We start from the raw sequence: 16,038 nt of genomic DNA on the forward strand, positions 1-16,038 counted from the left end.
CTTTCTTTCTTTTTCCTTTTTTTCCCTTTCTGACAGAGAAGTAATGTGCTTAAAATAAATTGATGGATGACCATCCATATTCATTGTGGGCATGCTTTGAGAGCGCGCCTCGCTCCCATCCTCTCCCCCTCCCTTCCTCATACCCCTGCACAGGAACACAGCTTTGACTGCCGAAACCGCGGCCCCACGCAGCAGCTAATGGTGATTTCGCCTTCTTTCATGAACATTAAATAGGCCTTGGCTGACCCTGCCGAGGGCTTTCAGTAGAACAACAGCATGGGAGAAACCGAGCCACCTTGCAAGAGAAACTCAGCATCTCATAGGGCATCAATAAGACTAAAGCATCGACCAAGGAGCTTGGGAAAGAGTACTGCTGTCGATAAAGAAGCTGACATTCTGTAGCAGAATTTCATAGCAAATAGCAACGCATTTACTGACCGGGGCTATTCAGATGATATTTGTGTGAATCCTTCAGCTTAAGGCAAATACTTTGAAGCTGACTGTTTCCTGCAGCTCATGGGAGTGTGGCTACATGTTCTAAAAAGTCTAAGCACTCATTTGGCAAGTTAGTAATCGCAGCATCGTCATAAAGTCTCTTAAAGTGATTTTCAGGCTGTCATCATTAATAGTGCAATCTTAGCAGGGCCAGCTGAGGCACAGAGCAGAGAGAGCAGGCATCTCAGGCAGCAAAACACAAAGGACAGATGCTTTTTTGTGGGGTAGAATGTGGGCTGGAGTGGTATTTGCCTGCATTTTTCCCTAGGCCAGTGACTCCAGCCCAAGCTCAATCCAGCTTTGGTTTTTAGGACGCAGCTAGAACAAGAGCCCAACAGAAGAATTACTCCTTTGCTTGTTGCATCCCTCACGCATTACTCTCCGTGGATCAGAGGGGCTTCCACAGCTGGTCGTACTTCCCTCCTTAGAGCATCCTCTGTGACTCAACAGCAACTTGCTGTGCTTACAGGATGATGCTGAGCACAAGACCTTCCTTTGCAATAACATCCGACCACACGCACAAACAAGCAGTTCATTTTCCTTGGTGAACGGCACCACTGGGTTTCTTCTCTTGGGCTCCTTCCCAGCCTCCCAAGCAAGCGGGCCGGGTGTCGAGAAGGGCCACGCTGGCCAGCCTGCTCATAGTCGTAGCCGTCGCTGCCTTGTGTGACAGAAGCCTGAAGACTTTCAGTCGAACAGTCTTGAAGTTTAGCTAATAAATCTGGGTAAGTCTGAGGAAATATTGAAATATTCTCAGCATGGCTTTTCCAATTTATCCAACCACCCAGGAGGGAAACAAGATTAGGTGGGAAGAGGACGCATGTTGTAGTGCTTTTATAACACGCCTGGTTGCCCGGGGTTGGGGGAAGGCCACGTCGGCTCCTGTTGGCTAGCCGCAGAGCAGATAAGGTCTTACTACCACTGCCCGTGATGGAAAATATCCTTTCGCTTAAGTGACAAAGGCTCATGTTCTTGGAGGTGAAATATCAAATTTCAATGCCGGGCTCTGCAAGGGAGTTGTAATTGTATCTGTCTGCAGCGCGCAGATCAATTGCATAATTATTGTGCTCCGACCGCTATATCATACCGATGAGCCGAGTCACGCCAGACAAAGAACAAGCCCAGGAATGCATTTCCACGAAGCAGCTGAATTACCAGGGAGCCGCACTCCGCAAATGCATTATGCCCGCCTGCTCGCTTCAGGAGATGCTCAGACACGATTGTCATATTGTAAGAAAAAGAAACCTCCTGCGAGGCCCCTGGATGTTCCCCAATAGATTGCAACACCCGCGTTGCCTTCATTTCCAAGGTGTCTGTTTTATTTCATTGAAGGAAAACGTCACAATTTATTGATATGCAGCTTTATTCGCAAAGGTCTGCCCAAGCTCTGTGTAATGGTTTTCCTCTTTTCAAATCAGAATATCCAGGAAGGAAAATAACCCTCGAATATTTTACTGTAGCAGGAAATATCTCTGTCTCTGGCTTCTTCAATATTAAAGAAGAGATTAGCAGATATCCTGGAAGCAGGCCATGTTATTCACTCTCTTCCCACTGAAGCTGAAGGTAAAACTCCCATAGTAATAAATGGAGCAGGTTCTGCGATCCCTCAGCCGCCGGGTTCATGTGATCCATAGTGGAATTATTTCTCCTTTTGTGATAGAAACCTCTGGCTATGTTTCTTCTCATCTGTGAACTTAAACACCAGTGCTGGAGATGCCAATTAAGTGACGCGGTGGTAAAATCCTGCTTCTGCAGAAGTTGCTGACTTTGGTGAGCCTGTGATTTGGCCCTCGCTGTGTCTGAAAAGGCCTGCACACCTCTGGACAGACCTTCCAGGGGTTAAAATGCGAAGCTTGCTCTGTTCCAAGAATTTGTTAGTCTGAGACAATGCTTCTGCATTTTTGTCCCCTTTTTTTTTTCCTTTTTTAAATTTTTTTTTCAGACAAAATAGTTATGTGGCATGAGGCTTGTTATAGTTGGAAACATCCCTAAGTAAACAGCTGAGCTTAAAAATACTCCTTTTTTGTCTGGCCTTTTAAAAAAATAGTAGTTATTGCACAAAAGAAGACTATGCTGATGCCAATCACTGCGTTCTAGCTGAAAACAGGAAGCCGCCCCGAGTGTCTGTCCCCAGCACTTTGACCACGCGGCTCGGACATTAAAAGCCTCGTCGGAGGATGTGCCCTCTGCTATGAATTGGATCTCTTTATCTCTTTTTTTTTTTTTAATGAGGTGGAAGGCTGTCTATCACAGATAAGTGTATATCCTGCATGTCTGCTTCCTGATCCCTACCAGGCTTCATTCATTTCGCTGGTGATTTTCTAGCCTTGCTTTGAATAGGTGACTGTGATGGGAGTTACCTGCTCATCCAGACCTGGCCTGGCAGGCGCTTCCCAGGTGCTCTCTAAATCCTCAGCCTTACCCTGTGCATCCTTTCATTTCTGAACCCCAGAGGTGGGTTTGTATCTCAGTACAAAAGGCCGCCTTTTGCACCGTGCTCGGGCAGCTTAAGAAGCAAGGAGAAAGGGAGTTTGCAGCATTTTCTGGTGCAATACACAAAAGCCCCAAGCTCGTTCTGGATCTTGAAGCCCAACTGCAATAGTAAGCAGGCCAGGTCTTGCCAATCTGTTTCCCCAACAAATCCCCCTTCTCCAGGTTGACGGCTGCCACGGAGCGTTCAGGGATTCCCAGACGTTACAGAAATCTTCGCTGAACCGGAGACTGCCTTTTCACAAAGCAAGGGCAAGAGAGGGACTTTGGTTTGGCCCCAGCGTTTTTGTGCCTTAAGTAAGTTCTTTGTCACAGAAAAGGAGCTTGGGCTGCCTGAATGAATACATGTTCCGCGAGTTCAGCTCGGGATCCTCCAGCATCTGTTGTCGATCCCCCCAAGACGCTGTCTCCTGCTGCCAGGTGCTACGCCTGCAGACATTTTACTGTTCTAGATTGAAGCTGGATTTCCAGGCAACTGCTTTTTAATTTTTTGAAGTCATTTTTCCTTGAGGACAAATCAGATTTCCTTCATGTTCCCTTCCTCTGTATCTCCTTCAAATCAGATTCAACTTTGAAGTGAGAAGTCCACGGTGTTGATGAACGTAGTCCATGATGCAAGCCATACATGATCAATACATCACTATGACCTTCACCAGCTCTTGGGAGCCTATAGACTTCTGTGGAGACAAAAATTAGCTCATATTACCAAGGCCCTGGATGCATTTCATGTCACGGTAGTTGGGAAGAGAACGGAAAAGGCTTTTTGCACCATTATGGATATAAAGATGTTAGCTACTGCTTCCTAGAAATATACCGCTCCTGACACTGCCCTCCCCGGCTTTGAGCCTGTAGGACTCTACAGATTTAACTGAGCTGTGTTCACACCACTGTGGAAGGGGAAGAAGCCTGTTAGTTTTTATTTTGTGAGGGCAATCGTAGGAAGAAACAATCTGGTCGTTCTTCACTTTGCTCATGAAAATGTAAAGCCTAATGTGTAACCTACCGAGCATCCAGGACGGCAGTAAGAATCAGGAGTCAGAGCTGGTGCTCAAGACCTGCGAAGGAAGAGCCTCTGCTTCTTTTTGGTGGCCCACCCAGTGATGCACCACATTTGGCTGTCGTAGGTTGATGCCATCTTCAGTCCCCTCACCGGCGTCTGGGAAGGATTCAAAAAAGTCCCTTTTTGCTATCACTCGGAAGTAGGAAGCTCATGGGCAGGAAAAGTCTCCCCCTTTTCTCACCAACGCTCCTCTCAAAGCATGGCATTGCACGCTTCAGGATGGCGTGTCGCTAGTAGGACTTACAGATCTTCCGTAAAAGAAAACTAGGGTTGTAAAGCCACTTTCCCCCATCGTTTTTCAAAGCACACAAAAGCGAGTGGGTACCTAATCTCTCAGCCTTTGTGCGAGGTGTCACCCAGCCAGCAAACCCGCGCTGTGATGGAGGGCAGGGTGCCGCCAGTCTCCAGGACTAGCACGGCGGAAGGGCTCATGACAGTGCAGTTCAGTAAGACTTTGTTAATCATTTAGGCAGTCTCCATTTAATTCAGACATCTCAGTCTCTCCATTCGGTTCCTCCCTCGGGTTTTGCAGACTCCGAGCAGACAGATTTATTGGGGTCTTAAGCATAATCAGGAACAAATTAGCCTCTGTTAGGATCACACACTGGCCTGGATCACAGCTATTCAAAGGCTGCCTTCCCACCCATGTGAGTATGAATTAAGTCATCGGATTGGAGTAGGTCTTGAGTATTCTTTTATCCCGAACACATGATCTTATCAGGAGCCCATTACGTTTATCATCGCATTAGGAGGGAACATTTGGAGCCAGTGCAGGAGTATGTTGCTATATAAATGTTGTGCTTACTTCAGCGCCTGTCGTGAAAATAAGTCAGTGCTTCAGGAAGGCCAGGGAAACACTCTCTTAACGCATATGCCTAAAATTAAGCTGTGAGTTTCTGGGTATGTGTTTGCATCAGCAGGGTGGCTGCATTGGGGATGTGTAAAGAGAGTGTACATGTGTTTGTGTGTCAATGTTTCTGTCAGCGTGGGTGTGTAGCAGGATGCACTTGGGTGCCAGTGTTTCACTGTAAGTGTATATCTGACTGTGCATATGTTTATAGGCTGAAGGTTGGGTCTTTTTAATAGGGTAGGTCTTTTTCTTTTTCCCCCCCCTCCTTTTTACAGAAATAAGCTTCTTTTCATAAAATGACAAGGAAACCCTTTTTCCAAAAAAATACATATTTTCATATGTTTGGGATTTGTTTTTGAGGATTTTTCATTGCTGACCACAGTCTTTCCAGAGCTGAATATTTCTCAGAGATTTCTGCTGAGACTCTCGCTCAAACTGGGACATAGTGCTCTGAGGCGGGTGAGCCGCTTTGCTTCAGCCCACTGTTCTTGGGCACAGCGGAGAGCTGGCCTACGCTACGATCGGTCTCTGCAGAGAGAGGAGCAGAATTAGAGTTGCAGAAGGATAAGGTGAGGAAACCAAGAGCTTGTCTCCATGGCCATCACCATTACACGCTTGCTCTGCCCCTTCCTTGAGCTGGCCAGACGCAGAGCGTGGCACTCCCAGGGGCGAATGAGCCACACTGGTATAGCACTGTGCCGGCATTAATAATCCATGCAGAGAAACAAGGTACGTTACAGGGATGTCCAAACTGGGGCTCTTGGGGCACGTACGGGTCATGAGCAGTTCAGGGAGACGTTCCCAGCTGGGTCAGTGTCAGATGAGGAGAAGCAGGGCCCTGCTGGCATCGGGGCTGTTGGGCAATTCGGCCATGGGAGGAGGCAAGGCAGCGGGGCCGCTGGGGCCAGCACTGCTGGGTTGCCTTAGGGCCCATCTGCACATCCACCCTCGCCCCCTCCCACCGTGGAGTAATGGGGCACCCTGGGGAGCCATTGTCATCTTTTGTCTGTGAAGCACTCTCCCAAGCGCTTGTCCTCCGAGCTCTTCGCTTGTCCTCCAAGCTCTTCGAGGTGTGTGGTATATGTTTGGTGGCTCCCAGCCATATGAAGAGTTTAAGATGTGACATGTAGGGTCAAGAAGTTTGGCCACCCTGGGAATATTCGCTCGGATGCGGGGCTGGGCTCATACAGCTGAACGGCTTCCAGATTCATGCTGGCTCCTTTTCGCCAGCTTGGAGTACTGGCCCAGCAAATACACAGTTCCCCACACTTACCACGTACACAAATTGGCCACAGAGGTCGTGGTGAAATGAAACCATAATGACATTCTTCCCTGATAGACTTCTCCATTCTTTCAAACTCATACTCTCTTAAGGGCCTGGAATTTTGCATGGGGATTGAGAGGAAGGGAGGGGAGAAGGAGTGAAAGTCATTAAATAATTGAATTGCAATAAACTGATTTTTTTTCTGGCTCATGGTGTAGACTAGGAGGAAAAATAAACAGGGGATTTAGTAGTTTGGAAGTAGCTCAAAATTGAGCAGCCGTTGGATTTTCTGACACCTAGCTCGAGATAGTCCAATGCTACCGACAGGACTCTCCTTAGGGATCGCTTCCATCAGTCCAGCTAGCAGCTCTGGCTAATTTCCTACCGTTTTTTCAGCAGGCTTATTTGCCAGACAAAAATACAACAGGCTGTCAGAACTGGATACCTCTGGGGACTGGCAATGATAATACAATACAAAATAGGATACCAACAGGTCAAAGGTTTCCATTTCACAGAGTACTCTAATGACTGAAAGTCATTATTGCTATGCAGTCTGTTTGAAAAGAGTAGATGGATCTCAGTTCAGTTTTTAATGGGCCAGTGTTACAGAAACAACCTCAAAAATTTGGCATCTTTGTTGGCAGTCTCATTAGAGAAGCCACAGAATAAATGGACAAGGATAATAAAGTCTCCTGCTGCTTTTGATCCTTTCAGGTCAAAGCCGAGTCATGTTGGTTGAATCCGTGTGTGTATGTGGCAAGCTTACCCTCACACTATGTGTAGTGTATCTGCTCTTTGGATAAACAGATCTGTTTGGCCCTTTGGTCACTATATCTGTGAGCTTGGCAGTTTTCACCACCCCTAAATTCACAGTTGCTGCTGTTGTTGTTTTGCAGATACCTTTTAAAAACAAAAAGGGAAACACTGTAGACCAGACCCTCTGTTGGCGTTTTTCCATCCAAGTTGGTGGAATTATGCCAACACCCACATTGTCTCTCTATGTATTTTCTGCCTCTGCTTTCTTCTGTCTCCATCCTTTTAAATAGAGATAGATGAAAATAAGCAGAAAACCCCTTCCATTAGGAAATAGCTTGGGGGGATTGCCCAGTACAAAAGTTGACTATTGTTGCTTGGCTTTTTTAAAATCACCTTGCTATTGCCTAGAAGTGACCAACGCTTTCACTTCCCAGGGACCTGTCCAGCAGACACATGACTACTGATGTTATCAGGTCCTAGCAGCTAGATTGCAGACATGTAGCCAGTCCTTTGTGACTCCTCTGCTCTGCTTTCTCCTGGCAGATGAGCCCAGCAGGTGCTATTTCCACGATGGTGATGGAGTATGCGAGGAATTTGAGCAAATGACCAGCATCAAAGACTGTGGCGTTTACACTCCCAAAGGCTTCCTGGATCAGTGGGCTTCCAACGTCTCCGTCTCACATCACAGTGACCAGCAGTGTCCAGGATGGGTGGTCATCGGTCAGCCAGCAGCAACCCAGGTAAGGAAAGCATACTCCCTTTCCTGTCCTGGAAAGTGAAGTCCATCAAGGAGCAACATTCATGAGCGTAGCTAGATGGTCAGCGGTCATGCGTGATGTTACCTCTGCCTGTTATAACTTGCTGCTTCACCAAGAAAGGCCCCTGACAGCAGTTTCCCTCTTTCTGAGCCTGTTTAGTAGTGATGAGTTGAAATTCAGTTCCAATCATCCAGCTGAAAACTGGCTGAAGTTGTGGCCTGCTTGATTCTCTAAGCTGTGTAGGAGTCACCTTAACTAACTATCGTTGCCTAAAAGGCTAGACAGGCTCTCTGCAGCTAGCACAGGGGACTATCTTGTGGCGATGAGTTCTGAAGGCTAATGCCGAATAATACAAAAGAGCGTTCTTTCTTTTTTAATAGTTTTGTGTTTTCTGTCTCCCAGTTTCATAAAAGCACCCTATTGTTCTATTCTGAGAAAGGTCCCGTCCATTCCCAAAGCCATTCATTAGCTTTAACCCCCTTCTTACATGTCTCCTTTGTAGCATAAATAGCTCCAGTTACCATAACTTTACCTTTTGTCTCCCTGAGAGAATTAGATCCAAATGAGTTCAAAAAGACATTAGATAAATGCCTGGAAAACAGAGCTGTACACGATGCAGATGCAGATGCAACAGTCCAGATGCAACCTGACTCAGGAAAGCCCACATTGCTTATTGTTGTTTTTTTCGGAGGATACAGCAGGGAAAGGATCATCATATATATGAGCTGCTTCATATATTCCTCCTTCAGCATCCACCATTGTCCCTTGCCTAGAGATAGAGCAGTGGATTAGGTGGACTTTTGGTTTGACGCAGCAAAGTTGTTCTTACAGTCTAATTATCTGGGAGGTGGCTGGAGTGGGCAGTGCCGAGAGGAATGCCGTGTCACAGATACGACAAGCAGATTTCTCCGTGAATAGTAAACGCTAAGCATTTCCAGTTGGCTTGCAAGAGAAAACATCTTTATCCAAGAGACTTGGCCTTGTTCACATTGCACAAGTCTGTAACAAATTAATGACCAGGTCAGTTTTAAATGTACAAAGTGTGGTTAGCTGGCATAGTACCAAGGCAGAATCCTGAGCCCAGTATTGCCTTTTTGTCATGGTCTCATTTATTATTTCACACTGTAAAAGGAACTTTCCTCTGGACCCCTACCAGTGCCTTCGTAACTTCTTTCTCGTTCGAGCTCGCTGTGCTGTAGCACAGTCCAAAGCCCACTATCTCCAGTTCAGGTGCTGCTTTATGTGCGTGTCCCCAAACACTCTGTCCCCGTGCAGCCGCTACAGAGAGCTGCCCTGATTTTCTCCTAATGCACTGGTAGAAACGCAGCCACGCCATGCAGTAGGTAACATATGGTCCCGTGGTGGAAAAAACACCGCCACGCGCACACGCAACAGAAAGCCCTGCTGTGTAGCCACAACTCAGGCGTGTTTGTTGTACCCAGATGAGATGAAGTTGTCACAGCCTTGTTAAAAAAAAAAATAAAGGCAAAAAAAAGCTGTTGTATTTATAGGCAGAGCACTAGCATATCACACACTGGCAGAGTGAATGGGAACATGCCTCCTGTTATTGCCTGGCCCCTGGGGAGATAACAGTGTGCTATTTACTTCCAGCAAAAGGAATTTTTGCTTTAGCTCAGCTGGTCCTATTACACCAGTTTGAGTGCATGGGGTTCATTGACCTTTTTAATCATATACGTTGAGAAAGTCTTTGTTTTCCCCAGGAACAAGACAGCCGCCTCAGCTTGTGAAAGCACCTGACTTGTCACTCCGGAGAGGTTAGGTGGGGCAGCAGGTCATCAGTCTGTTAGCTAGCAGAGATGAAAATTAACCTAAGATCTCGTCTAATCACTGCGTGTAATGATCACTGGTGTGTAAACATGTTTGGCTTCATTATCTGCAGAAGCATTGAGCCTTAGGGGTTTTTTGTGTTGATGAAAGGAGCACCTTTCCTCACCCAGATATCTTTCAGAGCAGGTTGTGTGCTCGCTGGTGTTGTGCAAACTTTTCGTGTTGTTGCTGGGTAGTTTCCTGATTAATCAGAGTGGCATTTGTGTTGGCTTCTCATCAAGAATGCCATGAAAGATATGTTTGAGTGCAGCGCACAGCAATATACAGAATACATAAGCTGCCTGTTCGTTAGCCGTCCCCATTTCTCGTAATTGCCCCAGTGCTCTCAAGGTGCTTTAAAGCATTTTAAGCATGTCCTTCATGATTTAAAATGTTTCTCATCCTTTGATATCTCAACACCCGTTTCTCTGCATGGCTGTCATAGTTTTGCCCAGGCTGTTTCTGAGGAGTAGGCATCGCAGGTTGGTTTGTTATTGTGGTATTTCTCAGCAATATCTGCCGGCGTGCGCTTCTTTACTGTTGGAGGATTGTTGATGAGCACAAGCCGGAGCACACTTGCTTGTTATTGTAGGGTTGCTCCTGCGGACTGACGACCCCACGCCTGTTTGCCCAGTTCACCTAAGACATTGCCCGTTTCTGCAGAGCTGGTTGTTCCTTAGAGGTAGGGTGCCCGCACTTACTTATTATTTTGAGATGGATCTTACATGCTGGTTCCTTACTTGTTAGTATGAGGCTGATGAATGGCAACATACTAAGCGAGAAAAAAAAAAAGTTCACAGTATAAGGTTTGTTTTGAACAACAAAATGCTTGCAAAGAATGACACAGTCTTGGCGAAGAGATACACATTTGAAAAATGGAAAGGTCAAACAGCCCCCCCCTTTAAACAATCGCTCTTTCTGCAGAAGCAAGACTGATAGACAGCCACTTCTACTTTCCTGGCAGCCACTCTTCGGTGCTGATTAAGAAATATTCTCAGTACTGACAGCATCATATTTAGAGCCAAAGAGGACCAGTCAGCAGCATTGCACCAGCACAGAAATGCGAGCACCAATGCAGGGTATTTTTTACAGTTTGATTTTCTAATCTGGCGTCCTCCGCAGATCTTGAAGCAGACGCTGCTCAGTACCTGTTGTCAACTGCAGGAGGTATTCAGCAAGAAGGGCTTTGCACACTCTTGGGCTGCTCTTTTCCCTACCCCTCTTGCTGTCAGCCTCTCCTTGCCATCCACTGTGTGTGAAATATTATCAGTGTTGATGTGCTGGTTGTGTGGGGTTTTCTACAGAACTGTTTATTTCTCGGGGCCTTTCTTGTGCTAACGATTATTGATGCTAGCATTAAGTCATCAGCTGGTGTATGCTGGCAAAGACTACAAAAAGGCAGTAGCGCTGGGCAAATTTGTACTAGCTGAAGGACAGATCCAGTAGGCATAAAGAGCAGACAAAGGGTGCTTCGGCTGATCTGTTTTGTGAATAGCTGTGATTTTTTCTTTACTGGAAGTCCCCGGGGACTTATCTCCTTGACCAGTTTGTACCCAGCTGGGGTCAACCTCCTCGTTACCAGCAGGAGGGGGTCGGACATGGCCTCCTGACACCAAGTTAAGCACACCTGGGCTTGACAATGCCTGAGTTTAAAAAGCCAACCCGGACAATCCCTGTTTTATCATCACTGGTGAAGCTGCATCGGTGAGGAGTGTTAAGTAGATAATGTGGATTAGGTCACTGTAAAAGGTTGGCTGTCCTGTAGGGTTCAAGAAATCGGAGTCTTGCACTGAACGTAGTCAACTCAATCTCCGTGCTCTCATTGCACACCAGTTTTGGTTTGCCACAGTTTTCCCTGGGTTGAGTGCCTTAGCTTACATGTTAGTCTCTCTTTCTAGAGTAGGTTGTACTGACCGTGAAGGATTTGATATTTTACTAAGTGTCTTTTCTATACAGATGTGCCTTTGGAGGAAGCCTCTGACAGGCCTGTTTCGGGAGGGTTGCTCTGTGGCTTGGGCGAGAGGAGCAGAGGCAGATGAGGGCAGACCAACCATGGGAGGCTGGAGATGCCATTTCTCCTTTCCTCTGGCTGGTGGCACTCCTGCTTTTGGAGAACCGATTTGTCTGCAGTTTCCCTTTGGGCCTTTATAATAGAGAATTATAAGAAGGGACTAAGGGATCTTTAGGTGGCTTATTGTGAACCTTGTTGCTCCTGTCATGGCAATGTGCGCGCAGGACTTGGAAGTTGGTGTGTGCATTGGCAATTTAAAGGGCCAGTCCCCCAGTAGCTATGTCTTTCATTGCGTTTCCTCCCAGTTGTGCAGAAGTTGTTTAGACCAAGTAACCATATCTCTCTATACATAATTTAATTTTTTTCCTCCCTGTGCCATTGTCCCAGCCTGGTTTTCCCCGTATGGAAAAAGCCGCGCAGCTCAGGCACGGTTAACCGAAAGGGGACTCTTTCCCAAGGCTGCTGGGCACAGACAGATCCTGGGATTCCTTTTCGTTCCCGGACTGACGAACACACCCTATTCTCCTCCGGGTACCCCACAGGGGCTGCTATGGAGTAAGAAGCTGTGGAAGAGGATTCTTATTACATCTTTCCCACAAACAGAGGCCCCCTCCTGCCCCTATTACAGTTCCCACAATTGCACTCATCCAGACTCACTGCAACAAACCTATTCTTCCACCAGCAGCAGAAAGATGTCTAGAATTGCAGTATGTCTGAAATTGCCCACAAAAGGAGAAGACAGGCGCACAAAAATATTCTGAACGCTAGAAGAAATAACATGGTAGAGCAAGGGCTCCAAAAGGGGTACGAAAATACCGTAACAACATTGAAGAGAAAGATGATGAAGTTCTCTGCCACACAGTTTTATTCTGTCTAATAAATATAACGCTGAAGACAATTCCCCAAGGATCCAGCGAAGCCAACAAGTAGAGTAATCTTGAACAGGAGTGGGGAGAGAGGAAACCTGCAACTTTTAATGGAGAAGCCATTCCTTTCCTTTGGGGTGATCTTGCTGAGAAGAGGGAGGGTGTCTGTCTGTCGGCTCTGCAAGTGGCCCTTTTTGAACTTCCCAATTCACAGCCAAGTCCTGTTGCTCTTCAACGGTAAGAGTCTTGTTGTGGTTGGAGGGATAAAAACATCCCCATTTTTAATAAGATGATTTGCTTTGCAAATGTCTTTGTTATTTATAGCCGAGCCAGGCTTTGAACCACTAATCTCGGGAGGATGAGGGCAGAGTCCCACTAAGAAAAACCATTAATGGAGGAACCATGAGTGATCAGAGTTCTGGAAAAAGATGAACTGGACACTGTGCACAGGCTGTCGCAAGAGGAATGTAGGTTTGCTGTACACGGCTGAGCTCATTTCCAGTACTGGCTGATCCACCAAAAGGCTTCAGCTTAGGTTACAGAGTCTCCAAGTCTAAAGTTAGTTCAAGGGGGTCCAAAACTTCATCTTTATTTCAGCCTTCCCCCGGATACTACAGACCAGCCAATTTGGTGTTTTGCCTGAAGGCTGGAGAGTTGTATCACGAGCCTGGCCCTGATCATCAGGCAAATTCAGGCTGGAATGCTCCTTCCTTGGCTTAGTTGATGATGTTTTTCAAATTTTTTCGATGTAGAGGGATTAATTAAGCCTTATCACAGGACACTGCTTGGTTTCTGTTCCATTTAATAGAGGTGGAAACAGGAGCACAGAAAGTTAAAGCTACTGCTTGAGGATTAAACCTCAACATCATTCAGAGATGTTGCAGGCACTGGGCATTATTAAGCCTAGACCTCCCCAGGACTAGGAAGTTCAGGACATCTGGAAAGGGAAATGTTCATATCTTGGATAAAAAGAAGACTGTTCAGGGCCTGCTGAGAGTCGCCGCCTGGGAGCAGAGACCTGGAAGGGGTTTGGTGTCATTAAATCTCCATTTTAGCTCCGTCAGTCACCTCATATCATCCCGTCTGTGAATCAATCAGTCTTTATCCTAGCACAGTTTGGCTGTTCATTCCCAGTACAAAAGGACTGGAAAACTGTCCCACCAACTCCTTGCTTTAATGGCTAGAAGCCTTGTTTCCCACCTGTCTTGCTGGGAACGCTGGATTTTGCAACCTTTCTGCCAAAGGAACTCCACTGGTCCTTACTCAGGCATTTGCATTGTTGCTTTGCCTTGTTGGAGGAGGTGGTCCATGCGAAGGGTCCACACCGAGGTGAGGGATGCTGCAAAGATGTACGCTAACATCAGTGCCATGGCTCCTGCTCAGGAATTATCTCAGTGTTCTGGGGAGGTCTCTGAGGCACAATAAAATGAGAAATGGGATTTCTAGGTAGGCTGGCTTGAAAAAGACTCAGTTGCAGAGAGGTGGCTGAGAAAGCGCATTACACTTAAAGTCGATCCCGAGCTGGCTGGAGAAAAGGGGACGCTGCTCATCACCTGGCTGCCTGCTCCCTGCTAGGACAGACAGCGATACCCTCCCTCTCACCCCTCCATCCCCCCGTCTTCCAGTGCTCCTCTGCTCCTGGCAGTAGTAAACCGGCAGACCCCATGGCTGATGTCGTAGCCTCTGGCTGATTTGTGTAAGGGGAGGACAGAGAGAACACAATGAGATGTCAGAGGAGATTCCAAGCAATTTTGCCAAACACTCAAGGGATATTTTTTTCTTTCCACTCCCCTCCCCCCTTAGTTTTTAGAATAATTTTTCAAGAGCACATATGCAAGTCATCTAAGAGAAACAGAACAGTGAGTACCAGGGGCTGGTACACTGTGTTCCCTTTGTGTACTGGAGAGAAAATAGATAAAAGAAACAAAGGATGATGCAGAGAGCAAAGCAGCCATCAGTACTCTCACAAAGGTTCAATCTGACCTTTTCAGAGATGAAGGTCAAACCAAAAATCCTCAGGTGCCGGAAATTGGTCCTGTCTTCCTAGGACCAGGAGGCATTTACCATTAACGAAATGAGAGCAGAATTCCATGCGATTTGTTGTTGCTAGAGGCGAAAAGAAAGGCAAGAAAGGAATATTGTCTTGGATAATAATAAGGATTATGTGCTTCTTTAGGAAGTAACTTACCATTTTATGATCATATCTGCTCTACACCCAGCCACCCACCCAGATTACACACGGTAATAGAAAACAGCTTGGACCCCCCCCGGCATCAGCGAGCTGGAAAGCCGGACCCCACGACAGCGGCGGTGCTCGTTAGCATGCACTTTTCTGAAAGGGGACCCCCCTCCTCGGCCCTTGCCCCTCAACCTGCCAGTCTCTCCGTCTGCTGTTGCTGCTCACAAGCCTTTAGATGCAGAGCATGTCCAGCCGTAAGCGTGGGATAGCTCTCCTGCATCCCATCCGGGTTGTTTGTCTTGGGTCCCTCTCCATTCAGAGCAGAATGATTTTGCATAAATGCGTCGACACGTCTGCTTTGTTCATGCATGAAGGGTTCTCGGCCTTTCTCATCCCACCCCCGCCCCAGCCGTCTTCTCCCTACCCCCCTGGCATGTAGCTTCACCAGCTTTTGCATGATTTCCCTGTGCAACAGCGAATAAACCTGCCTGAAGCGCTGCCAGTCAATCAAGCGCAGTTAAAAATACCCAGTCGATTATTTTGGATAGAATTAAAACAAGTGATCGGAAGGAGGGGATGGAAAAGGATGCAAGAGCGAAGCCGTAATGGCCTTTACTATGTAATTTGGTTTCATGTTCTGCACAAGAAAACATGTAAAATATGTAAACAGAGCTCTCCAGGATTGTAATGTAGCTACAAAGCCACAGATATACAGGCAGGCAGGGTGCTATTCTTCAGCAGAACGGAATGCCATCCCCAAAACCACACGATCATTTCTTTAAGCCTGAAAGTAAACTTTCTCATGCCAGGAGTAGAGAATTTATTTTTTCTTTTAAACGAGGATTGTCTGCACTACTTGTTCAGAGTACTGTAGGCATTTTAGCCCTCATTGTCATAAGAGACCTCGTATTTTGAATGCCAGTGAATTTTAGGGTGTTCATCTTGAGATGTCTCTAAAAGGCATGGTTTTTGGAGGATGGCGCTTAACCAGCACTGTCCTGAAGGTCTCTCGAGTCAACCCCTCTGTCCTCACCTGCAAATAAGTATCTGCTTTAAAAAGGCAAAAAAACAAAACTGGGAACCATTTGAATAAACTCTTGAGCTGCTCGAAATCTCTCCTGAATCGTGCTGCCTTAGTTGGAGCCGTAACTGCCGAGGAACCCCAAATCCGTGCTCATTTTTGGAAACGCTGCCTGTAAACTTGGAGGATCACTGTTTCCTCTGAGGTCATTTCAGTGGTGAATCTGATAAGAAGGCATGATTCACCAGTCTTGTAAGTGGGCCCAGCTCCCCCTGCTATCAGCAGGAGCCTCCCCCCAAGCCTGGGTTTCCACCGTAGCCTCAGGGTCCGGCTGCAAACTGTAATGCGTGCCAGGAAACGGTTATTTGCATGATGAGTGCTGTTACCTGGCTGTGCATGTACCTACTCACTGGGAGAAGCCCTCACTTCAGGAGAACATCAAGTTCTGCTTAGCCATTTTG

At 46.8% G+C, this 16,038-nt stretch overlaps 1 protein-coding gene across 1 annotated transcript in view; it reads left to right on the forward strand.

The window, feature by feature from the left end:
- The window catches only part of PAPPA (pappalysin 1), a 177,764-nt gene that overhangs the window by 98,366 nt on the left and 63,360 nt on the right, over positions 1–16,038 (forward strand). Inside the window, exon 10 of the mRNA XM_059828870.1 lies at positions 7,459–7,655. Coding sequence (XP_059684853.1) covers positions 7,459–7,655 — 197 coding nt within the window. The remainder of the gene's footprint in view (positions 1–7,458; positions 7,656–16,038) is intronic.

Source organism: Gavia stellata, chromosome 24, assembly GCF_030936135.1.
Source record: "Gavia stellata isolate bGavSte3 chromosome 24, bGavSte3.hap2, whole genome shotgun sequence".
In the NCBI taxonomy this organism is placed as follows: Eukaryota; Metazoa; Chordata; class Aves; order Gaviiformes; family Gaviidae; genus Gavia; species Gavia stellata.